Below are 27,062 nucleotides of genomic sequence, written 5' to 3'. Positions count from 1 at the left end.
TCCCATTGCCCCATTTCCCTGCTAAAAGTAGATGAAAAGGTCTTTACACGCGTCCTTGCCACTAGCCTGGATGGGAAAATGCTGCGCCCAATGCACCCAGACCAGGTCAGGTTTATAGCTGGTAGACAAGGCCCTGAACATGCCACCGGGGACCCGAGGGACTACGCGCTCCTGAACCTTGATACCGAAAAGGCGTTTGATCGAGTTGAATGGGGATTCCTGCTGCAGTACTTAGAATGGTAGGTTTTCAGGAAAGGATGCAGCGGGCGATAAGGGCCATATATGCATAACCCACGGCACAAGTGGTGGTAAATGTGAAAAAAAATTCAGGGTCATTCGACTTGAAAGGGGCACTAGACAGGGCTGCCCGCAGTCCCCCTTGTTATTTACATTAACGATGGAACCACTGAGCGTTATAATAAGACTTGACTAGCAGATAACAGGTATAAGGGTGGGGTAAGTAGAGCACAAGCTCAGCAAGTATGCAGATGATGTCCTGCTTCATATCTGAAATATGGCTGCCTCGGCACGCACTCAGGACAGTAGAGTAACATGGACGGGTGTCGGGATTCCAGGTTAATGTGAGCCAGTCGGTCCCATTTCCCATAGATAGGGTTGTGCAGGGGTGTAAGGCTGAGTGGCGTGGCCTCAGGATCCCGGAAGAGGAGGGCAATATCAAATACTTGGGGGAACGGGTACCGAGGGACTTAGGTAAATTACACCAGGTCAACTTCACCCGTTAAGAGTACTATTCAGGGATCTGGAGGCATGTGGTTAAAATGACACTGCTCCCAAGAGTGCTGTACCAATATCAAGCACTACCCATCGAAATGCCACCCCCACTTTTTTCAGAGGGCATCTTGACATGCTAATTTCTGGTGACGGCACATTCAATTGGTATGTTAATCAGTTCCCCCTACTTTTTTTTGTTCCAGAACTTGACCCCAGCAAACAAGCAAACAAGCATGCAAGGAATAGCATCATCTTCGCTTAGGTGCTCAGTTTACGGTTGAAATCTGGACTGATCACCGAGACCCAAGTGTCCTGCAACATTCCAAATGTCAAAGCAGTCACCAGGCACACTGGGTGCATTTCTTCTCAGTACAATTTACGCATCACATCAATTCCTGGTTAAAAAAACACCACAACGGATGGTCTGTCTTGCAAGTATGGTGATAACATCAGATTCCATCCCAAAAACATGTTCCCAAAGCTTCTTTTCTTTGTTACGTAAGACTTCCTTTACCAAGTATGACTGAAGTGTAGCGATGGTACCGGGATGAACCAAAAGGACGTCATGCAGTACAATCGAAATTATGGCTTATGGTTTGATCATTAACAACTCTATATACCTTTTGGAAGATTTGTTTTAGAAAATTAAAAAGGAAAGGTGCTTCTTATGGGTCATGACTCCCATTTCCAGACATTTTTGGTAGCCTCAACTGGTCAAAAACATTGTGTTGGCTTATGTCATGTCTGTACACTAAGAATCCTAGACTACACTTTTGGACAACCCTTAGAGGCTTCTTTACCTTCCGCTCCTTGGAAACATATTTCCACAGATTTCATTGTGGACCTTCCTCCATCTAATGGACAGACTGCTATAGCAATGACAGTCGACTGACTAAAAATGGCCCATTTTCTTTCCATGCCTCAGGTACCGACCTCTTCCCAAATGGCAAGATACTTTTAAAAAATCTATTTCCAGCTATATGGTGTTCCTACAAGTATCACATCCGACAAGGGGACCATAGTATACATCGCAATTTTGGGCCACTGTCTTCAAGTCCTTAGGCATAAAAGCACTGAGTTTTGATTTCCATGCGCAGACCAATGGAGAGACTGAACAAGTACATCAGTTTCTGGAGAAATGCCTTTGTTGCTTTGTTTCTGCCACTCGGGATAATTGGGACACGCTCCTTACTTTGGCAGAATTTGCCTATAACAATTCAATACATGCAGCCATAAGAGTCAGTCCATTACTCAGTACTTATGGATATCATCCGACTAGCATTCCCAATGCCTGTCCTCCACGTACCAAACGGCCATCAGTTGACACCCTTATTACATATATTCAAGCCGGACATGCTACAGCCCTGGCCACCTTGACCAGTGCCGCACTAAGGTAAAACATTATGCGGATTGTAAATATACAAAGGAACCTACCTTTCATTCTAACTATTTGGCTTTCATCTTGTTTTCTACCAGTTTCTATTCGATTAATTCCAAGCCAACTGTTTTTTTGGCCCTTTCAAAGCTCTCAGGCTAGTGGGATCTGTTGCTCATCGCCTACCGCTCAGATTCCTGGTCACGGATCTACCCCGTATTTCATGTCTCCCAATTGAAGCCACATGTCTGACTGCTTTGACAGGAATAAGAATGGTATTTACCCTCCCCCGCTCTCCCCCCCGGCCCAAAAACTGGTGTGGAATTTGAGGTTTTCCAAATCTACGACTCCCACTACTGCAGAGGTCGACTTCTATACTTGATCGACTGGACCCTGCAACTGGGAACCAGCTTCTGCCGCTCAGTCTCCTTTCTTGGTTTGCCACCTTCATCAGGTCCATCCTTGGCAGCCCGGACCCTAGGTTTCAAGGGCATATTTTCAGGACTGGGATGTGTTCCTGGTCCGTGTAGCAAAGCTGGCCACACCGTACACCAACTTCGCCACCTCCAAGATGGAACCGGACCAGATCGTGATGTAACCATCACAGATGTCACAGCCTCTTCCAAGATGGCAGTGGCATTGCCCGATGAGCTTGAGCAATGCAAGTCTCACTGGACTTTACACTGGATTTAAGCAGCGGACAGTACTATACTCACATCGCTACGCTCTGTGGTGCCCCGACGCTGTGTGGAGCCCCTTTATTCAGTCTTTTTTCATTCCCCCTTTCTTCCTTCAGCCTTGTTGCCTCCTCCCTGGCATCCTTTTTTTCCTGTCAGTTATCCAGTCCCCTGGAATCCTTGACGTATCACTATATAGTTACCCCATTTGGGTGCGCAACTCGCCTGTTTATATCCAGGTAGCTGGTGTTCTAGGTGACATCCCTATTCTTACCACAGACACCATCAGGGTGGTGCTGGCCATTACAGTGTTGTCATGAAGGTCTTTGGGTGGCCTGCCATAGGCTCTGACACAGAACAATGCCCTCTGTGCAAGTCTGAGTTCTGCAAAGTCATCACCATGCATGCTTTTCAACTCGGTAGACACTAAAGCAAGTCCTTACCACAAAATGACAGTCGATCTGGTAAGCCAGCATCAACGGCTGTCCCTGGAAGAACGTTGAAGTAACCAAAACAGGCCCGATGTGGTACTCTAGATACAGACCACCTGTGAGCCTTTTGTTCGGAAAGTCCAGGTAACTTCATTATATAAATATACAGTACTTTTCGGTGTCATTTACTTTTAAGCTTCAAACAAAGACAACCCACCGGCCATCCTCCGCACTTCAGCATGGGCCCCCAACTGACACAGAAAATTCACACGTAACATTCTCCTGTGTCTCCCCCATCCCCGCTAGTCCTCAGTGGCCATCGCCATCGCTTTTGGATCCAGTTCTTGGGGTTGGACCAGTGCGGGAGGATCACCTGGGTGAGGGAGTCTTCCAGGAGTGAGGGGTGAGGCAGCCAATGCCGAGACGCGGTATTCCCCCCCCCCTTTTTTCGTTCATCAACCACATCCTATTTTGTAGGATTCTCCGAGGTCCCAACTCCACCGCAACCCTTTTTTACACAAACAGTGGGCCGAGGAAGAGGGTGCCAGTGTAACAAGATTAACTCTCATACATCATATTGGACATGTACCGTTAATCGGGTATGGCAAAGACAGGCACTTGACTTCAAGTGTATACACACCCGATTCCAAATAACTCTCCTAACATGGATAAAAGGCATAACCCAAAGACACACTGAGCAAGGCTGAACACTAGTGCGAGCAGGACTTCCAGGGCAAAGGCCAACCTACTGGAGCAGAACGACAGACCAAGGGACAAGAGCAGCTGATCAAAAACCCCAAGAGTTCCGTACTGGAGGCCGTTGTCTCCAACAGGCCGTGAAAGACAAGTGGAGAAGGCCAGATCCCACAAGTGAAGACTGCATTCTTTTAGGACGCCAGTGACCCTCCTGGGTGATCTGCAGCGGGGGAGGCAAGGCCAAGCCTGTGGTAGTAACCTTGACTCAGGAATTGGAAACCGTAAAACCAAGAAAGAAATGCACACAGCCGGTGAGTTGGCAAGAGACCCGAGAGACTGGTGTGGGTTATAGAAAGTTTGAAATGGCAACATTATACATCACAAGTGAAGGCTGCATGCGTGTGGCTGAGATGCGAGGAAAGGCATACCTGTCAATTAACTTTGAAGTAAAGACAGCTGTGGAAACAGCAATACAGAGTAAGAGTGGTCTGGCAGAAGGGAGTAGCCCAATCGAAGGTCTTGGTGAAAGGTGCATTGTTTTTAACGATGGAGCGAGTGAAGTGCAAAAGCAAAGTAAGCAGAATTATCTTCTAGAGAAGGGGACATTGGAAGTTGAATCTTGAACTTTTAGTCGAAGTGGTCCTGCAGAGGTCTGTAAAGAAAGCCACACACATTCGAAGGAAGTGATCTGAGCCCAAGGGAGACCCAAAGTGAAATAAGCTTAGGGAAGGGAGCCCCTTAGCAAGTTTTGTTTAACTTTGTGCTGAAGAGGTCTGAGCCCGTCAGAGGGGTACATATGTAAACTTTGTGTTGAAATATTATTTGAAGGTCTGAAAGAGAATGCCAGGCGGGCCTCGATCCACGTTTTGGAACGCTTTATTGTACTGAGAACCCGAGCCAGATTGCGTCACGCTGCCTACAAGGACCGCCTCACTCGGGGAGGTCTAACATCGGGAGGAGAGCCAATTCCGCTACCTTTGTTAATTTGAACACTGACCTTTCCGTTTGCATACATTTTCTCCTTTTTACACTTGTTCTACAAGAGATGGGGCAGTCTTTTGTTAGTATAGGCCATTTTGATTAAACAGACTGCACTAGGACTATTTTGTTTATCGTTTAATGTTCAAGACTACTCCCATCAGTTATAGGGAAGAATAGGAGTTTCTCCAACCCAAACATCAAAGGTTTTACAAATTGTATCCATTGTGTCAGTGTCAATACTTATGATAACATGCCTCCCCTACACTTTCCTCACCTTCCCCCAGAAACTCAATGTCTCCAGAGCTATGGTCCTCTCCAAGCTGGACTAAAGCAACAGCATCTTCCTCAATCTGCCTAAATCCTCCTTTCGCCCCCTTCAAGCAATCACGAATAGGACAGACTTATTTGGCCTCAAGCCCAGGGACCGCATCCCTCAAACCCCCAAATCTCTCCATTGGCTCCTGGTTGCTGCATCCAACTCCCTCTCCCTAAACACCTCCCTGCTAGAGCCCTTCGGTCTTCTAGCTCCAACTCTCTGCAGATCAGATGCTTTTCAAAGCAGAGAGAGTGGGGGTAGATCCCTTTGGCAGGTGCCCCCCTTGGAATGGCCTCCCTACCCCTCTCAAACTTGAGTCAGATCTCCTTAAGTTCCGGAAGCTTCTGAAGATCCACCTTCCCAAACCCCCTCCCCTGCTAATGCCCCCCTCTGCCTCATCTTTGATTGGGTGCCTGGTTCCTTCCGATTCTTGCTGTGCACCCTGACCAGTCTACCCCAGCACTGGTCTCGCCTGACCCCCCCCCCTCCACCACCCCAACCTGCAATTGCCCTACCAGGCTAGCTCCCGCTGCACTAGCCTGGCTGGACCTCCACCCTTATTTAGCCAATCCAGCTCCTTCCATCGCGCTTAGCACGTGGACCTTCTTCCCCTGCACTCTCCTTCCCCTGGCACTTGTCCACCTGGCCTCCCCTTAGCACTTGCCTAGCACATCCCCCCCCCTCCAACAATTGTGCACTCGCCACTCCGACATGCTCTTCCTTTCCCTCCATAGCATTAGTGCATTCCGCTCTGACTGGCACTCCCCACAGCGCTCCCCTGCACTTCTTGTTCTTGCACTTGCACGATCCGAATGACAAAGGCCTAGAGGGAACGTTTTTATTTTTTGTCTTCTTTGCACACACCCAAAAGCCCCTGCCTCATTAAAATACCACTTTTGTCTTGTTGCGCTTTGAAACACCATTTGCTGTATAGGAGCATTATAAATCCCCAATTAAAGAAATCGGTCAGAGGAATAAAGGTGTGTTGCGATGTGTGCTTGGGGAGGTTATGGAACTCTGGGGTAGAAGACGGAGTGCTCAGCTACTCTGCCTCTGATGTGGAATGTTGTGTTATGCTTTGGTTAATTTCAGTTGGCTTGCTTGCTGGGTACAGGTGGGGGTCTTTCATTGTCATGTAACTTCAGAATAAACTACTTTGACATCACTAAAACGTGAAGAGGCCATCCTTACAAGGATGGAGAGTAGATGTCCAAGGACAGATCCTTTGGGACACAAACAGGTAGGGGTCGGTTCAGAGCTTTGCGAGTTTCCAAGACATTTTAAAGGCTCGACCTTCCAGACAGAAAGCAATCCAGGTAAGAGCAAATTTGTGAAACTCAAGACCCTGGAGGGTCTAAGGAGGAGCAAAGAGGTGTGTCAAATGTCACAGAAATGTCCAACAGGAGGAGCATTGTGGAAAATAAAGGGACAGAAAACTTCCCGAGTGAGGCATTACTTGAAGGAGTTTGTTCTGTGTCAATTGTGTATTTTGCTCGCAGCTATAAGAGCATCCCGTAAACACAAATTCCCCAACTAAAATATAGGCACAAAACATTTAATACAAAAAATGTAGCAGGGGCCCCTCTCTATAAAGAACCTGGCATGATAACCTGTTCTGTGGATTTTTTCGCCCACTTTGAGTGTATGCAGCCATTGATTTTTGCTCACTCTACTTTTCACAAAGGCAGAATATCCATTTGCATATCAGTCTTTGTCCCACCAACAAGGGCAGTACAACATGGAAATGCCAGGCAAACCTCCTTTGAACAAGAGCAACCCCAGACCGGTGTTTCAGCCTTGTTGGGCATCAGTGAGGTGGAGCTGTGCCTCTGAGTACATTGAGTAAGGGGTCCACGATTGGGTTCCCACAGCCAACTTAGGGTGACCAACCGAAAGTTTGTGCCAAAAATACAAAAAGGTAGCAAGCACCCCTCTCTAGAAAGAAAATGGCATGATAACCTGTTCTGTGTTTTCCCCCCCACTTTGTGAGTCTGCAGCCATCACTTTTTGCTCACTGTACTTTTCACGGAGGTACAGCGTCACAGCTCAACCTCACTTAGGAGGCCCAACAATGCTGAAACACGTGTAATCTTGTTCAAAGGAGGTTTGCCAGGCATTTCGGTGCTCGACTCCCTTGTGGGCGGGACAAATACTGTTCTACAAATGACCATTCCTCCTTTGTGAAAAGTACAGTGAGCAAAAAGCAATGGCTGGGGACTCGCAAAGTGGGGGGAAAAAAACCACAGAACAGGTTATCATGCCATGTTCTCTCTAGAGAGGGCTGCCTGCTACTTTTTTTGTATTTTCACAAACATTTAAGTGCAGTTACATCCCAAAATCATTTAGCAGGCTCAGAATGTTTGTGGAACAGGACAATTACAGGAAATTCCAGGCTATCACCATTGAAACGTTTCTGGATTCCCAGTATACAAAGAGCAATTTGGATTATGAATATGACCTGTGTAAAGGAAATGTGTCTGCAATTTAAATGTGATGTGTATTTAAGGACATATTCACTAGGTGTTCCACAGCATAGAAAACTGTGTAGAGTTTCAATGACATTATTTGAAGTAAAATGAAACCACTTCAAATGCAGAGATTTAGGGCCATTCAGGAACTAATCTGAATGTTCCAATTAATTCTACCATACATATATTTTACTTGGTGTCCTTGCATTTGATATTCAAAAGGGGCCTGCCCGAGTCTCGTGATTGAAGTGGGGGAGTTGTGAAACTGCTTAAAAGGGGAATTCAAAACCATTTGCAGTTGCATTTCCAGGCCTTTCTAGCTCAAGAATTCACAATAACAAAACATGAAGAGACTACAAAAAGGGCCCTGGTCTGTCCAAAGTGGTCCTGGAGGGGCTTGTCATAATTTATCAAAGTCCAGGCCTGCCACGCATACTCCATTAACTCAAGCCATCAGGATGCTATGGAATTCAATGCACATCAAAAGGAGTATGCAGGCAATACACCGCCACAGCCACCTGTGGGAAAACATCAGCATCTCCACACTAGCAATATGAAGAGAATAAACTAACATGAGGCAAATCTAAAATCAAATGCCTAATCACTCAGTCAGCATTCGTGGTTGCCCAACACGCAACTTATAAAGGCCTTCTTCCCGCCCAGCATGCCTGCCTCCTACCCGACTATTTAAAACTCACCACTGTTTATGACTATTATGTAGCCCCCTACACCATAGGGTAAAGCTTTCCATTACTACATTTTAGCTATTTGTTCCTGCATACTGGGTGTAGCCTTACACCATGAGGCATGGCTTTCCCAATGTATGCTCCCACTCCAATTTTGCTCCTCATTCTATTTTCGTATTGTTGTACCCGTTCACTTACACTTAATGTATCCCTCTCCTCCCTCCTTCCCTCGCATTGCTCCACCCCCCTCCATTTATTGCAACGCTCTCTCATTTTAATCATTGCTCCCCCATCCTCCCCCTCACCTCCATTTCTTGCACTGCATGATACATATTACCTAGTAGGAACATTATGCTTTCCTTTTTTCTTCCCTTGTTCCCCTCCCTCCTTTGTCTTGATGCGGCTTGAAACACCATTTTGCGGAAAAGGCGTATTATAAATAAAGACTCACAGGTTTATTAAACGACAAATGAGAATGAAAAACTGCACAGAGTTTTAACATGCTGAACAACAGACAGCCAGCAATAGAGATTGAGAGCAGAGCGAACCCAATTTCTTCAGTCGAGGGGCTTAAAACAGCTTAGTTTTTGTCTGTTAATGCAAGGGAATGTATCGCCATACAAGACTGGATGGATGCCTAAATTGTATTAATAGAATCAGAATCAAAAAGATAGTTTCCAGATCATTCAAACTAAATCTGTATGTGTCATCTCAGTAGTTAGTATACGACACCAAGCCCGTCCAAGTCGTCACATTTTGTATAGCTGTTAAAAGGACTGGGATGAACAGGGATCCCCCACACTTGGCCACCCTCACAAGCCTAGGTCCAAAAAAGGATTCAATCCATGATACAGCTCCCTTAGAACACCTTCCAATCTTGAACTTTCCACCAGCAATGTATGATCTAACAAGTTGAAAGCTGCAGATAAACCTATGAACAGGGCGATATGGTCTTTGTCGACGATATTACAAAGGTTTGATTTTAGGTCTAGTAAAGCGGTTTCAGCTTGTCTAGTTCCCAACAGGTTATTAACTTCAATAAGTTCATATAGCTGGCCACACATGAAAAATGGTCCCCTGACCTGCCACCCACCAGTGCAAATAAAGATGGTTCTGTTCAAAACCCGTTTTTATTAATGTCAAAAATGGCTAAGATCATGGGCCCGGAACCACCAAACAAAAATCCAACTATGGTTTGAGTGTTTTACTTTACTCTACTACAGATCCACATCAATGCCATGTCAAGCAAGGAACATATACTATCAAGTAAAATCCTTTACTTTTGAATGTATTAATTCAAGACAGCTGTCAAAAATAGGTGCAGTACTGGCATTGAACACTGACCGGCGCTGGCGCTCTATAAATCCTGACAGGAGAGCTGTCTCGCAGAACTGTGCAGTGAACAGAAGGGGGTCTTTTGTAATTAAAAGTTCAAGAGACATGCCTTTCCTGAGAACTCTTAACACCCCAGAGACCCACACCAGGAGGCAGGATATCACATGGCCCTGTTAATTGAGAGGGACGGGTTTCTCCTCCAGCCTGCAGGACCCAACACTAGACTCTTTCAATTGAATGGGATATGCCGATTTGGCTGTGGACTGTAAACAGAGCTCTGCCTGGAAGAAGAGACATGTCATCCCTGACTCACCCAGTTCCTAGGGGCGTGCCAGACACTTTTTGTGAATTGAAGGCAAATATATGTTTTTTTATAAAAACACTGATAACCAATTGTAACCAGATGACAGGAATGTACAATTTGGAGATCCTTAAAATGGAATATGTACCTACAATTTGAGTCTAAACTCAATTCCGTACGATGTTCTGGGACCGAACCCCGCAATTTATTCATGTTGCAGACACTGGGTTTACGCTAGAGACATGGACATTTACTGGAATATGTGTAGAGAGACAGGGTACCTCTGTGTAAAAATCCAATATTGGTAAACCAAAAAGCGCAAAATGTTGTCATTTCTTAATCCAAGCTCTTAGAAACAGAGTTGGAACAGAAACTACCTTATGTGATATATGATGTGTATATGTAATGTCAACCACTTATGCATCTGGGAAATGTGTTTAGTTATGAAAATGATTTTCTAAGGTAAAAGCAAAGGGGAGTGTTCTTTCTGTATGCCATAAAGATGACTCACTGCTCCCTTCTCAAATCAGGTCAAAGAGAAATCCTTGACCTATCAAATCGTGAGTGGGTTGGGCAAAGAAAGTTAGCATCCACACCCATTTAAAAAGAGCCACTGGAAGCAAGACAGGGACATTCACTTTCCACTTTCTTGCGGGACGCTTTGCCAGGAGACGCCAGACTTCAAATCCATCAATCTCCAGAGACCAGAACTTTGAATCCAGACTCCAGAACTTGTAGCAGAGAGGCCTGAATCCACAAGCTGAATCCTTTTTCAGCAGGCCTCAAAATCATTTGCAAATTATTCAAACAGCTGCGCTGAGCTGTCGGATTCTGGCCTAGAATCCTGTGCCAGAAACACCCAGAAAGCAGAGCTGTATCCAGAACCGCAGACCGGACCCAGACCAGATCGCTGTGAGCAGAACCAGAGATCCAGAGAGACCAGACCCAGACCAGATTGCTGTGCAGTGCTGAGAGCTGACCCAGATCGCTGTGCGCAGAACCAGTACCAAGTGGCAAGAGAACTGCAGCCAATCCTGACCCGATCCGTGACGAAGTCGCATTCCTGTCCAAATTATAGTGCGAGTACTCAGCCAGAACTGTGCAAAACCCAATCTCTTAGTTTAAAATAATCTAATTCAAATTATTTTAACCTATCTAGAACTACATCATAGAATTGTGTGTCCTTCTGTGACTTTAAAGCTGCAAAACTGTCATCCGTCGTATTTCTGAAAATCTACCTCCACTAAATCGTCCGTACCTCTTAAACCGTTTGTGCTAGAAGCGAGATCTAACTTTCATTATAAAGCTAAGAATCTAGGCTTTCCAACGACTTGCTATTCAATATACTTTTTCCGTAATCGCGCTCGATGCACTCGGAAAAAGTGCTGTGATTTGGCTCAAATTTATTCACTTGTTAAAATAGCAGCTTCTTGCTTTCCTTTGCTGAAATTCGTTTGCAACCTGACAATCATTCATAGAGCATTGCTAAAGTGATCCTGAACTAATTTAAAGTAGCTCTCACTCACCCTGAACCTCTAGAGGGAATTAAATCATTTTAAGCATATTTTCCCTTCTTTGCATACCACCTTTAAATTACTTTGCCTGTGTTTAAAATCATCCCTGTTTCTCTAAGCTTGCTAGGGGGGGGGGGGGGGAAGAACTGAATTAGGATGGTACTGTGATTATATTCCTGAAGACTGTTTTACTTCCATCTCCTTACATTGCATAGGAGGGTGGGGGGGGAGTGAATTATCAGAGAAAAAGTAATCATATTATCTATTGCTGAAATCATATCAAATTATTTCTGTGTTGCATTCTGTCCCACCTTGCATTTCCTTGAACCATATAAAGCATTATCTGCTACCTTATTCCTCTGTTCTTATTCATAAGTAACCAAGAACTGTACTACTTTAGGATTACCTATTGCTGATTACTGCTCATATTCACAAGTGTGCTGTCAATTATCAATTTATTTATAAAAGTGTGATATATATATATATAGTTTAATTTTTCAAATAAACCTTTTAAATTACAAAACAAACCTACTTCTTGGCTCAGTGAGGTCAGGGGGATTCAAAGAGGGACGTTATACAAGGGTTCATCCAGATTATAACTGGTCATAAAAATATATAAATAAGGGCTTCCCTTGGGCGTCCCAGACGAGGCACGGACTTAGTGGGATGCTTGATTGGAGTCATCAAACACAGGAGTACATTCTACTTATCCGGGTATCTGGGGAGTGTCACAAGCGTAGCAGGAAGGGTATTTTGCCAGATGCTGTGAAAAACCTTTCCAAGGGAGGAGTCGGAGAAATTAATATTGGATATGGTGCACATATGGATGTGACCGATGGGAGTGAGGACTTGGAAGGGGTGAGATTTTCAGTTAGTCAGGTGGGGAGCTCTCCCAGCAAGAGTGAGACACCACATGCCCTGGTGAATGGAGTGGGAATGCCAATGCAAGTAGACTAGTTCAATTTATAACATTGTATATCAGAAGGTGTGGGGGGCGGGGGGAACTCAGCCAAGAGGTATAAGGCTTTTGGTTCCAAGGGCCCGGGCCAATGCATATGGTGGAGCTCACATTGACATGGAAGGGGTACTCCAGGCCAAATTAGAATGCAAAGGAAGGACCACCATGGCTGATATGTGTTCAAAAAGGGAAGGCGTTTGTTGGGCTGTTATGAGCAGAGGGAGTAAAGCATCAATTTGGATCCCAGTGTGCCTACTCTCATAGCAGTTGTTGATTGTTGAGATGACCGGCCATAGGACAGGTTTGTTTGGGATGTTTAAAGGGATTTCACCAGAGGATCAGGATGAATGCAGGGGCGGAGCCAGTTTTGGTAAAAATGAGAAGTGTGTCCATTGCGCTGAGGGAAGCATTGTGGCTGTGCTTCAAATACTCAATCAGCAGGGGATCATCTAGGCGGTAGAAAGATCAGAATGGATATCACCCATACGGGTTGTGTAGAAGGCAAATGGACAGGCCAGGTTGTGCATGGATTTAAGAGGACTCAGTAGGTCAGTGGTGGTGGATTAATTGCATCTATCAAATATATGTGTACTGGCGAGTCTGATGGCTGAGGCAAATTTATTCAGCATACATTATCTAGCTTCAGCATCACCTCATCCTGAAGGACTACACTACTTTCATCACACACAGAAAGGGACTTTCAGGTTCAAAGGATGCCATTTGGATTGGTTTCAGCCATTACTTTCTTCCATAGGGTGGTGCATAAGTTGTTTAAGGGAATAAAGGGTGTGTTCTGCTTCAAAGACGTCATATTGATCACACGATGCACTGAAAAGAGATGATCCGAAGTTGGGGATGGTTTTGAGTATTACTGCAGAAGCCAGGCTCACATTAAAAAGAGAGAAATGTTAGTCAATAGATACTGCTCTGAACTATCTGGCTCACAAGCCGAGTGCTGAAGGCATAAGACCAAATGAGGAATTGGCTGTAGCCTTTAAGGATCCAGAGAGCACGAAGAATAAGCAAGAGATGATGTCAAGTTCGGTGCAAAGTTTGCAAGAGACACTTTTTGGACATGTGTAGGAACAGAAGGGAGCTTTGCAGGTTGGTGGTTGAGTTCAGGTGATCGTAGGAGTGTGAGGAAAAGTTCAGGGATGTTAAAGGAGCAATAGCTAGTGTTCCTGCATTGGTGAATGTCAATACCAAGTGTGAAGCATGGATAACGTCTGATGCATGCAAGATAGGGCTGGATGCCGTGTTCAAGCAGAATCACGCTGTAAGTGATTTCAATCCGGCACACACCCAAGTCAATGCCTAGCGTGTAATGCACAACTGAAATCCTTATTTAATTTTGTCTAAAAGTTCTTTATTCTGAACGATATACCACTCATCACGCCCCTCTCATGGAACCCACCCGGTCACACTGAACCAGGAATCAGGCTGGTTTGCAAAGTTAAAATATTTATGTATTTACAATTCAATCACACTGTTTTAATGGGTACACAATCACCAACGGGGTGATGCATCACTGAATAATATCTTTAATACACAAGGAGTAATAGTGAGCAAAACAATTCAGCACAGAAATAATACTTGTGTGTGTTCAGATCAGACTGCACTGTGGTTAAAGGTTCCCCCTGCACACCCCTCAACCCCCCAACCCCCCAACAGGCAATGTAAAGAGATAGGAGAGAGCAGGTATTCAGGAATGGCAGAATTCAAACAAAATATCAATCCCACTTTCCCCATTTCAAACACAAGAGGAAACGGAATTGACTGTCAAGCTGTCAGAATGGCTTTATCTTGAGAATAGATTAGGTAAAAAACACCAACATGGTCAAAACTGCTAAAATTGCTATACATTCTTATGGGAGCCGCTTTGGATAGTTGCGCACAAACACAAGCAATGATGTAGTAACAAGAAACAAGTTGAAATCTTAAAATTCAAGTCGGGACAAGTTACCGCCCGATAGCACTCCTAAACACGGATGCAAAGCTATACACAAAGATACTAGCGAATAGGCCATCGCAGATCCTCCCAGATATCATCCACGAAGATCAAGCGGGTTTTGTTAAGGGACATCACACCCAAGAAAACGTTAGAAGAGCCATAAATGTAATCGAATGGGGGAGACTTACAAATCAGAAATTTGCAATAGCGGCCCTAGACGCTTCACGCGCTTTCGACAGCTTAGAATGGGAACACCTGCGGATGATCCTGGAGAAATTCGGATGCGGGACACAATTCAGCAGGATGATCCTGGCAAATTTTCAACGCCCATCTACATAATTCCGGATAAACACCCGTGACTCAAAACAAGTGGAGATACGGAGGGGTACACGTCAGGGCTGCTCCCTATCCCCACTAATATTTGCAATGTCTATGGAGCCACTAGCAGCGCAGTACAGAGTCCCCGATATAAAAGGAGTGCAAATCAAGGAGACCCCGCAGAAAATAGCATTATACGCTGACAATGTGATGCTCTCTATGGGAGAAACTAAGAACACACTACCGAGAGCCGTTGAAGAATTTGTCTCCATATTCGGATTCACAATCAACTACAATAAATCAAAGGCACTAAACATAACGGAGGACGCAAATACAATAAACTGCATGAAGCAGACTTTCCCCCTGAGATGGGAGGAAAACACTCTAGAATACCTGGGAGTTCACCTGGCAAGGAAATTCGAGGACTTGTATAAATCAAACATCCCCCCCTCTCTGGAAACAATTAAAACCGGACCTGCTGAGATGGGATAACCAGGAACTATCGTGGTTTGCCAGAATAGCAGTGGTAAAGATGACCCTTCTCCCCCGCCTAATCTATGTGACCAGTTCAATACCTGCGGAGATCCCGCCACAGATAATCAAAGAGCTTCAAAAACGCAGTATTTAGATTCATATGGGCAAAAAAAGAGACCTAGAATACAGAGACGCATACTGACCCGTCGTCCGCCCCTGGGAGGCCTGGGGGTTCCAGACTTGGGCAGATACATCATGGCAGTGCACTTGGCCCCCATACTACAGTGGGCTAACCCATCCGACAAAGGACGGAGAGCCATAGAACAAGCATCCACACAGATCCCGATAACAGCGCTCCTAGCACTGAACCCCAAGGCCCACGAAACAGAAGGAAAACTATTAGGAGCTACTAAAACAGCCCTAAGTAACTGGGACAGAGCCATGCAAATGAAAAAGATCAAACGAGGGTTGGGTCCATTATCCGCAATAGCACATAACATCGACTTCACCCCAGGCTTGAAGAAGAAATTCTGGGTAGGATGGAAAGGCGCAGACACTCAACATTGCAGGACATGTACCAAAACGGTGACCCAATCCCTTTCTTAGAATGCAAAAAGAAATTCGATCTGGGGGAAAATGAAAGGTTCAGATACATGCAAGTAAAACACTGGATCTCCCACCCGTCAGTGAAAAGAGCGGGTACAAGAAACCTAACAGGCTTGGAACTTACAATGCAAGAGGGGAAACCAGGGAGAGGGGGTATCTAGAATTTACAGACTGCTCAATGGAGCACAACCAACGGACAACCTAAGATATAATGAGAATGGGGAAAAAAAATGTAGGAAAGCCGATAACGGAAAGAGAGTGGGACCAGATATGGACAAGAGCTCATAGATCCTCCAAATGTACAGCAATTAAAGAAGCTGCAAATAAATTATGCTACAGATGGTACATGTCCCCCCACAGATTACACAAAATAAACTCAGAATATCCCCAAACTATTGGAGACAATGTGGAGGGAGAGGAGATCTGTTCCACATGTGGTGGGCATGCCCCAAGGCGATTGCCTATTGGAAGGGTTCTACGTGATTTCGCCGAAGTATTTTTCAACGTGGGACTTTTCATCGCCACCTTTTCATCGACCAGACCCCCCCTTAATTAAATAATCATACCCCAAGCCCAACAAAACACCCACCAAAAAATATTTTATTTAAAACGAGTTTGGTCGATGAAAATGTTGGCGATGAAATGTCCCACGTTGAAAAATACTTTGACGAAATGCGTGTATACCATTGGAAGTAGATACTGGGACACATTAAAGACATTACTGGCAGAGAGTTACCACTATTACCTAAAGTGATCCTGCTGGGAGGGGAGGCAGAGGATATATACGCGGCATCGGGGCATATATCCACTTACTATCAGCGGCACGAATGACATTGGCGCAAAGGTGAGGGCCCAACGACACCATGGTGGTGGGTGAAAATATGAGGGGTAATGGCAATGGAGGTGGTAACTGCCATACGAACAGAAACTTACCAGAGATACTTGTCCATATGGTCCCCTTTTAGAGACTTTGTCGGAGACAGGGAAGCCCATTTCTATAAACCACACACCCTCAAATATATCGATCACCTAACAACCCAGAACAGAGAAAGAGAAAGAATCAGCACGATGAGAAAAGGGAACAAGGCGAAAAGTAAAGTGGGGGGGAGAGAGTTAACTGTCTAAGTGTTACACTGAAGAACCTATGTTTGAAAGAAATTAACACTGCAGAGACTCTAGCCTACTGGGTCCCCCTTACGAAACTTTGTCGAAAAAAGAGAAGCCTATTTCTTCAAACCTCAGATTCTCAAAACGTTTATACCTCCCGACAGCCAGGAACACAAAAGAAGTGGGATCCTCATATGGGGACGTTTTAGCGGAAAGGTCAAAAGACTCTGGAACCTAGAGATAAAGGACCTGGGTGGGGGGTGAGGAAGAAAGTTAAGAATGAATCGATAAAACTGGGAAATTTGTTGTATAGCAGCAGACAACGAAGTTATGACGCAGACTTATATTGTCAAAGTTATACTCTTATACATTTGTTGAAAGTAAAATGCTCCTTCCTCTGCAAGAAAATAAAATAGTTTCTAAAATTTAAAAAAGGGCAGGGGGGAGGGTGGTGGAATAATAATTTAAAAATTGGAGGCAATTTACACATCAGGTGACATTAACCCTGAATGAAAATGTGGTTTTATGCATTGTTTTAACAAAGTATAATGATTATATGTTGTAATTGATTATTCCTCTATCGAAAAATAAAAATGGTTAAAAAAATATTCAAGTTGGGAGCAATCAAAAGCTGTTTTACACGTGTCAGAATTTCCCAAATACGAAATTTGCTGCAAACTTTTCACACTGCGATAATCGCGATCACGGGAGAACTGTATGGATTTGGGATTCGGTTTTAGATGCAAATTAAAGCTGTGCATGTTAGCTAAGTAGAAATTTTGTTTCTAGCATAAAAACTGAGGAAGTTATGGATGTTTTAGTGGAGGTTGTTTTTTCAAGATGGGTGCAAAGAATGGAAAAAACAGGAATGCGCTTTTAAAATGACAAAAGGATTTCTTACACTAGAGGATGACTATGAACAAAATGAATAACCCACAGGAACATAGCCACTTGATCAGAATGACTGCCTGCCAAGGAATCGCCTTCTTCAGATGAGAAAAGATCAGTGCAAAGATAATTTTAGCAATACTAGTACAGGAGGAAGATAGGGGGGGAATAGGATAGAGAGTTCAGACAATTCAAAAGTACACCTAACAATGCGGTTCTGAATACAAGATAGGATGGGTTTAAGATCGGGATTAACTAAGCAAGGTACATATGCTAGTGACACAGTTCCATCTATAGATACTCACTAGATATGTTTTTAAACAGAACCGTCAGGCTTCTGGTCAGGGAATGGGATCTGGTTTTAGGACAGAGCTGGGCACATCGGATTGGATCTGCAATCAGCAAGGCGCTCTGGTCACAGCACGGCACAGGACTGGATTGGATCTGCCCTTCTAGGTTCTGATAATTATTTCAGCAGGCATGCAGTACAATGCAACCCAGCTGTGTTTTGATGCTTCCCCTTAGGTTTGTGGGGTTCTAGTTCTGGAATTTGAAGCCTAGCTGAAAATGGTTCAGCTATGCAATGGGTTTCTGCTTTGCCAAGTTTCTGGAGTCTGGAGCAAGGAAGACAGTTCTGCAACAGGGTGCTCCGCCAGGATCAGGATAGTGAGTGAATCGGTCTGTCCTTTTGAGTGGTGAGCTGCCTCTATTTATGCTATGATAAAGGGGTGTGTGTGTGCTGGTTTAGCCTAAACTCGCCCCTTTGACAGGCGTTTGGGTCAGAGTCTCCTCTCTGCCTTGATAGGACAGAAAACAGCGCGTCACCTTTATGGTGTGTTTTTATGAGGCTGAGAATACACCCCTATTCCCTTGAACACAATCTACTTTTGGCACCATACATTTACATATGTGCAACCTCTATAAGAATCACATACAGATTACATATTTTATATAGCAGCTATCCCTCAAAACCCAGTAGCCATGGGATCTTGGCTCTGCTTTTCACAGAATTTTGCCCTTTTCATCAGGAACACAATGTCCAATTTTTAAACAGATTTCTACAAGTGTGCACATTTACCATGGGCATAAATGTATAAAGTTTCATACTAGCAAAAATACATGTGTTAAATCACATTTTCTGCTGTTTCTTTCCAGAACATGTCACATGATTTTTCCACCTCCTGAAACGTGCAGCCAAAATTTAGATTCACAAATCTGTTACTTTTACATTGATAAGTCTTTTAAAAAAATATTTTGTTAATGTCCAGCCACAGATGGCTGTTTGGGTCTGCCTCCTGTTTCCCTGCAGTCCAGAAGCGGTGTCCTCCCTGTTTGCTCTTGTCGATTGTTCCCTTCTGCCTCTGTAGACCAGGTTCTTCCAAACCCTATACTTATCGCTTTGGTGTGATTTACTGCTGGAGGAAAAGGCCTTCTGTCTGTGGAAACCTGTTATTCCACTTTGGTTGGCTTTAGCCAGGCTTTATTTAATTGTCAATTCTGTTGCATTTTTCCTTAGCTAAAACAAACTTGTGATTTCAAAATAGCAGCTAGAATTCTCATTCAAGATTTTAAACCATGGGAACAATTACAACATAGGTGACTATTAGCAACAGGCTTCTTAGATGGCAAATATTTGGTTTCAGTTCATACATGTTTAAAGTTTAATCAGGCAGGCTTCCTGACAGCTGTCATCTCTGCAGTCCTCTGCTGCACAGAGATTCTGATATCCACAGTCAGGCCACTTTTGCTGTGGAAATCCCTTTATGCCTTCAGCTTTTCAGGACCTTGCAAATTCACAATGATTTCTTAAACTAAGTGAATTGTAGCACCCAGCAAGAATTTTGGATGTTTGAGGGTGTTTTGTACCGTCATTCTGCAGTTTCAGCAACAAAGAAACAGGTATTTAAAGCAAGATTCTGGGCTTTCCTTAGTAAAACACTGCTTTTTCCTTCTGTATTCCCTTTTCACTTTTCGTGGAGCCCAGTGACATATTTCAGGAGTGAGATCTCTGTTCCACCACTGACACCATGCGTGGCAGGTTGGGCAGCCATCTTTTTGTGCATTGCAAAGCGTTATTTTCAGAGGTTTTGGCATGCACAAGGGTTTTGCGGCCATTTTGATGTTTCTGGCACCATCATAACACAGTGCTGCAGCATAGCAGAGCAAAAAGTGGGTTAAAACATCCCACAACAGCAAGGCATTAACTGAGTAGTAGTGTTTTTGGTTTGAGTCTAGAACACTGAAGGGGTGTTATTGCGTTATTCGGTCATTGAGAAGGAAGCACTCTGAGGCCGTGAAATAATTTAAAAGATTTTGTGGTGAAGGAACATTTTGATATTCGCGGGTAATAAACCTTTAGTACGAGTGTTCAATGGTCAAGGGTTGGAAGGCATTTTACTGAGGGTAATGGGGTAGCTCACTGCATTATAGGGCCATCATTTTATAGTAGAACATGTGCCTGAATGAGAATGCAGATTTTTGTGTTAAAATTGGATGAAGAATGTGGTGATGATGTTGAGAAGTATTTCTGGTATGTTGTGGTGCACTGGGAAAGGAGGAATAAGTGGAACAAAGGGGATTTTCTTTTTTTCCCCCCCAAAGTTGGTCCTCCTGAAAGGAGTACACGGGAAGATATTGGATGCCACCTATGAAGGCCACCTTGGCACGACCAAAACGAAAGGGAAGTGGAGTAGTGATTATTGGAGACCTAGACTAGATGCTAAAGTGGAGGAAATGGTGAAAGGGTGTGAGAAATGTGGGTAGGCTGACAGAATACTCAGGAAACATGCATATCTGCTCTGGCCGTTAGTTGCACAGCCTTCTGTGGGAGTTTAATGCACTTGATGTATTGGAGTCCATAGAAGGAGAGAGGGGCAGGGGGGAATGTGTTAACGTGGAAGGACCTGTACTCCAAGTGTGTGTAGACATGGTACAGGTAGCTCCAAAGCGGTGGTACTTTTTCTTGATAAAGTATTTTAGGAGGGAAGGGTTCCAGAGGAAACTCTGGAAGATAATGGGGTTCAGTTGACAAAGAAGAGTGGAGTAATTTCTGGAGGCCTGTGCGGTACACTGCAAAACATTTTTGTACGATGCTAAAACTAATGGTGCTGTCAATTGCACACTGATTCAAGTTGTGAGAATGTCATGGTGTACAGGTAAAAGTTAGAAAGAAGCGTTGAGGCAGAGGGTGTGTGCATACAGGTTGGCACCCCATGCAACCATGGTATGGATTCAGTTTGCAGTGCTGCATAGAATGTAGACGCACACTGCGGTATGTCCTCTGTGGATAGGCTGCATGGGTTTTGTGGAGTTGGATGTACATAGGCTGAAATAGTGCAGAATGGAGGAGAGATGATGGCAAGGCAGGACAAGTTAAAGAGTGTTCCAGAGGGGCGTTTCCGAGAAGGGGGAGCGGAGAGTAAATGCCCCTAGTTTGCTTCTGAGGGATCAGTCTGTTTTGGGGCTGCAGAAGGTGGAGAGAGTGTTAGGTAAAGCAGTCCTTACGGACGATGGGAGAGTATAGAACAAGTGTAGGGTTGCAAAGGTTAAGTAGCCCACAAACCTGGGAGGTAGCAGAGTGTCGGTTTGTGTATATAAATGGGGAGGGGGGTGTTCTAGTATGGGAGTATTCAGAGTCCTGGGGTAAAATCATTTCTGAAGGGCCCTAGATGCGAAATTTTATGAGTGGGAAGAATGTTATGATCCAAACGAGAAGGGGATTCCAGAGGCAGTTGGAGAGAGCAGCTCGAGGGGAAGGATGCTATTCCCTGGAGGTCTCTTTACCCACAACATACTCTTGTAAATAAAGAAGAACACTTATGTGGTGTGGGAGGGCTTACATAATTTTAGAGACCCCTAATTTCTGATAACGAAGTTCCCTTCCCCTCCGAAGAAAGTACAAACTTCCTTAGGCTGAAGGGCATTAAGTATCAGCCCAGGTATGTTGGAGCGATTTAATACAGTACATAAAAGACATGCATGCAAGCAATCAAGAAAGAGGTGGCTATCCCAAGACAATGCAGAGAGCCTACCAGATATGTGGGACCACATCCCAATCAACCCCATGTACATCAATTTTTAAGAAATGAGGGAGACATACAGTCTTGGCGTGTAAACCTTGGTGTCTGGTAAAGCACTGTAAAATGAATACATGCTGTTCACCTTAGGCATGCAGGGTGCAAAAATTACTGCTCAGTCTGGAGCATATTTAAGCTATGTAGGTCATACACAGCCAATCCTTTCAGGTTGCAAACTTAGTTAAAGACATGTTGCCAAGACATGTACCCAAGAAGAGTCCAGATAATCAATGGCCATTGCATACCTTCATCACTAAGGCGCAGTCAAGATGCTAGTCTCCTGGGTCTAGAATCTCTAGAGGATGGTCTAACGGCCCAAGTATAGCACAGTCCTCCAGAAGCAAAGAGCTCATAACGTCACCTATTTCGTGTAACACCATGTATCCAGCTTCGACTGTTATGCAGACTTTCACAGGGTTCTATCAAGTTACCTACCTGTGGGACTTCCACCAGGCATATGGTCCCTCAGCCAAGTCAATGTATCTGTGGCTGACAGTGAAATTAGAGGCATTCAATCCAAGATACTGATTAGGTTCAGACCATGCCCTGCCTTGTCACTATGCACTTTTTGGATGGGGGGGAGGGACGTGGTCTGTGCTGCAGGGGGCAGTGGGGTGGAGGAGTAGCGCGAGAATGACTCAGTTGGCATGCGCTACTTCACAAGGCCAATTAACAGGTGTCCTGGACTTTCCTGTCATTACGATTCATGTTTTTAGTTTCCGATTTAGTCATATGTTATTTTACAACAAAGAGAAGCAAGGCATTCAATACTTGCCCTCTGCTGGCTACTTTCTGCACAGAAATTTGGAGTGTGGCGCACAGGCCTGAAGATTGTGCTCTACACCTAATCAGCTGGACTACTGTCCCAGGGGCAAGCTAATTTTGCTTCATCATACCATAATCCAGACGCATCTTTCTCATTACAGCCGTCTTATAACATTCCTACATAGCTTGTTAAATTCTATTTACCCATTGCATCTATTAAACCTAGGCAATTACTCTTATCTTTCAGAACACTTCGCAAATAAGCTTCTTTGCCGCTTTTCTTCCAGGATGACGGAAGATTCCTAGAATTCTTTCCCTTAGGACTTCAAGTGAAGTGAGACTGTAGACCCACATAATGCCATTATGAAGATTGCAATCTTGGTCCCAAGGCCACTTATCTTCAAGGAGGTCACATACCATTTCGTCTACACCTTTCAGGTTTTTCAGGATGGAGGCGTGGAAATGAAGGACACGACAAACTACTAAAACCAATAGCTCAAGTTGAGCCAATGCACATAGTTGCTCCTTATCTGGGTACTTTTAGAATCTAAACACCCTGCATCACTTACCTCCGTGAAACTGAAAAAAAATCCTATGCCTCCCACATATCGCAGCACTGCTCCAGCATATTCTTCCAAGAATGGTGCACAGGGTTTGCAGCTCTGGGTCGCAAAACAGCTCTGAAACCAAAATCAATAGAAAATTAGGATTGTGCAGGTTTATTTTTTCAAGGAGATGTCTACAGATTCGGATTTAAGAATAGTATTAAACGTATGTGGCCCACAATGCAAGCGCATTTCAGATCAGTAAGATCGCTCATGGCCCCATGCAACCACTGCAGATATGGTGTGGAACTTGAATGTTCCACCTTCAAATCCTGGGAGGTCCACTCATCCTTCCAAGTCAATAAAACGTGCACCATTGAGTTGGATATCAGTATACGTCATCACAGCACAGAGATGGGTCGAAAATCAAAAAGAAGCATCCGCTAGCCCACGAGCTCAGCCCCTAACTGACACTCACAGCGCTCACCAGCAAACATTCTCTTGAGCTGTCATTCACGCCAAGCAGCAGGATTCCCTCAGCAAGCATATATGGCCAGCCGGACAGGACAACATTAAAGCATCACAACAGTGTGGGCACTAGATAGGCCTTTGCAAAAATGAGCTGCAAGAGGGATCAGCACACGGTGCAGTGCACCAACGATAGTGCAGTGACAGATGTAATCAAGGCTTTGGGAGGGCACCAGCTGCAAGGTGACATTTCACTGCAGTACATATTTGTCGGGGACCACAGTAACTGCTGGTTACAGGTGCATGCATTTGCCATTCCTCTGCCTTACCATGGAAGCTATGCATAGAGGCAGTATTAAAAGGTCTCGAAAGGCAAGGGGGGCCCTGGGGGGGAACGCGAAGCGTTTCCCCCCGGGGAGTTTTTGGCGCTGCACACGGCCAGCGAGTGGCCGTGGGGGCAGAGAGCCCCCCGGGGGGTATTTAAGGGCTCAGGGAAGGTTCGGGAGGCAGGCGACGGTTAGGACTTGATGATTGTCCTGTCGCCTGCTCCCGAGCCTTCCCTGTAGCGGGGCCTAACGAGGTGTGTGAGGTAGGGAATAGCAGGAGGGGGCCAGGATAAGGGCCGAGGGAGGGTGTCGGCGCCTAAAAAAAAAAAAAAATAAAATATAAAAAGGGCGGGGGTCGCGGGCCCCGAATAGTCGGGGGTACCGTACATAAGGTACCCCCCCACCCCTCTTACCGGAGCCGCCGTCCGCGGGTTGGTTTCAGCAGGGCGGGTGGTTCTGGGCCATTCGAGGCAGCAGTTGCGTTTTCTCGTGAGGGAGCTGGGCGGGCATCCCTCGACGGCCGCAGTGTGGGCCCGCAGGTTTTGGCATTGATGTTGCCGGCCCCCGCGGCGCTTTAGTGTGGGGACGCAGTGTGTCGGGTGAGGGGAGCTGTTGGTTAGGTGAGCCCGCGTGTGCTGGGCTTCTATTTCCTCGCGTGCGGTGCCGGCGTGCAGCAGGGAGTGGGCAGAGCGGCCCTCTTAAAGGGACCGCTCCCCCTGTTACGATCCCATTGAGAATAGGAAGGCACTGTGGTGAGGCGTTTGGGCCACTAGGGGGCAGGCGGTGGAGCGGGGTTGATGGAGTGGGGGGCATTATATAAAAAAAAAAAAAAAGAAATTTAATAAAAAGAAAGGGAAAGTAGGAATAGGGGGTTTAAGGAAAGGAAGGGGTTTTTGAGCAGGGGGGTGGAGTGTGGGGGGGCCTGTGGGGGGTTTTCGAGTGAAGCAGCTCGTTAAGAGAGTGGGAAAAAGGGGGGCTATCCGGGTGCAGGGGGTGGTTGGATAAGTGGGGGGGGTTTATGATAAAATTAAAAAAAAAGCTAGTTTCAAAGTTAGCATTTGTTCAGTTGGGGGATAGGTCCACGGGTAGTTTTGGCTCGGGGGCTTAGGTTTGTTAGGTTCATTTTCAGGGGGCATATATATTGTCGTGCACAACCAGATTAGTAGTGCACGATGGTGGGCCAGGGAGCCAGCGAAAAGGGTCGGGTTGATGCTGAGGCTCTGAGGGAGGCTTTGGAAATAATTAGTAGGGCATCTAGGGCCCAGTGGGAGGGGGCAGCGGGGGAGGTCACAGGCGGAGAGGTCACGGGGGAGGGGGAGATAAGTGGTGGTAGGCCGCAGCGTAGAGCAGCGGCAGATGGGGCTCTCGCGGCAATGGTGGCTTGCACCCCATCGGCGGGGAGAGGGGAGGTTTGGGAAACTAGGGGCTGGAAGTTGAGAAAGGGGATAGACAGGAGGGTGTCAGGGGGAGAAATGATTTCGGGTCATGAGGTGGCTCAGAGGAATAAGAAGGGGGCCAGTGAAGGGGTGCAGAGGGGGGTGACAGGGCAAAGTGGAAGAGGGGGTAAATACCTGCAGAAGAGTGCAGGTGGGAAAAGGAGGGAGAGGTCCCCTTCAATTGAGGAGGGTAGAGTGGGGCGCAGAACGGCCCCCCCGGTTAGGAGGAGTGAGGGCGGAGGGCGCTGCGCAGCCCCCGCTGGTCAGGTGGAGTTTGAGGGTTCCAGTTCGGCCCCTCCTCGGTCAACGCAAGGAGAGCCTAGAGGGCGCAGCACAGCCCCTAGCAATGAGGATTCCAGGGTGGAGGTCGGAACGCCTCGCCCGAGAGAAGAGGACCAGGCAGGGGTTCCCACAACCCCGCCGAGAAGACGTCAAAAGAGTGGCTGGGCGGACGCCCCGGGCTCGCAAGATCATCATCAACTCATCTCGGGCATGAGCTCGCATCCACAATGGTATTTAAGGGGTGATGAAGTTGGTTGGGAGGAATATGTGGGGCAATGGGAATTGGAAGATTACAGGGCGGAAAGGGAAAAGGGGGAGGAGAGAAGAAGTTCAAGGTGGGATAGGGAAAGGGAAGTGCAGGGTGGTCGGGGTGAAAGGGGTCAAGGGAACTATGGGCTGGGTGAGTGTGCTGACATGTTTTGTCCCCGCAGTAGGAGCCATCTTAGAATGGAGAGGAGGAGTACCGGTGTGGACGCCAGGCCGCAGGTGGCAGGTGTGGAAAGAGGTGAGCGGGAAAGGGAATGGTCATCTGCATGGCAGAGAGGGGTTACAAATAGGTGGACAGGGGAGGAACGGGCTGGTTTTCAAGGTGTAAGGAAGGAAGTTGGTGTGCAGGGCATTGGAGCTGAGGGGGTTGAAAAGGGCATTTGCTCAGTGGAGGTCCAAACGGACAAGGTGGTGGAGCCATTGGTGCTCGAAGTGCAAGCCGGAAAAGATAAGGAGCGTGAAGTGAAAAGAAAGGAGAAAAAATGGCCATACATGGGGATAACAAAACCATTGGGGGCGCACTTGATGGCAGAGACCAGGGAGAAGATTCAGGCAGGGGAATTTGTGGATGTCTTTAAATTGCTCCATAGGGAGGTGAGAGCAAAGGAGGGGTCTAAGGAGGAAGAGAGGGAACTGGCTTCACGCCCAAGGGTCCCGGTGACTATTGAGAATTGGACGTCGGCGTTTATCATTTATGCCAGTGTGTACTGTGAAAAATTCCCGGAGCGTTGCATGGCCCTGCTCAAATATATGGACGTAATTAGGAAGGCTTTCACGAGTTTTGGGGGTTTTGTCTGGGTACGCTATGATGAGGAATTCAGAGCAAGAATGGCGGAGGACAGTCAGGTGGTCTGGGGGGAGATAGACATGGATCTTTGGCTGCAATGGATGGCTCCAACAAGGCCTGCCCCGACATTGCACACGGCAAGTGGGCTGCCTGTGCCTTACCGGCCCTTTCTTGGTCGCCCCGCCCATGAGGGGGCGGGGGGAGGAGGCGGAGGACAGCCCTCGACAGCATGTTGGGCGTTCAATAAAGAAGGATGCACGAGGTGGTCGTGCAAATTTCAACACGAGTGCAGCAGG

The 27,062-nt window shown here is 46.0% G+C and overlaps 1 protein-coding gene across 1 annotated transcript in view; it reads right to left on the bottom strand.

Annotated features, from left to right (window-relative positions):
• The window catches only part of TSPAN13 (tetraspanin 13), a 183,795-nt gene that overhangs the window by 3,251 nt on the left and 153,482 nt on the right, over positions 1 to 27,062 (bottom strand). The window contains exon 5 of the mRNA XM_069648610.1: positions 23,225 to 23,335. Coding sequence (XP_069504711.1) covers positions 23,225 to 23,335 — 111 coding nt within the window. The remainder of the gene's footprint in view (positions 1 to 23,224; positions 23,336 to 27,062) is intronic.

Source organism: Ambystoma mexicanum, chromosome 2q (genome assembly GCF_040938575.1).
Source record: "Ambystoma mexicanum isolate Mex_15411 chromosome 2q, UKY_AmexF1_1, whole genome shotgun sequence".
Taxonomy (NCBI): Eukaryota; Metazoa; Chordata; class Amphibia; order Caudata; family Ambystomatidae; genus Ambystoma; species Ambystoma mexicanum.
The sequence above is the reverse complement of the archived record's forward strand: the minus strand, read 5'-3'. Positions and strand labels throughout refer to the sequence as shown.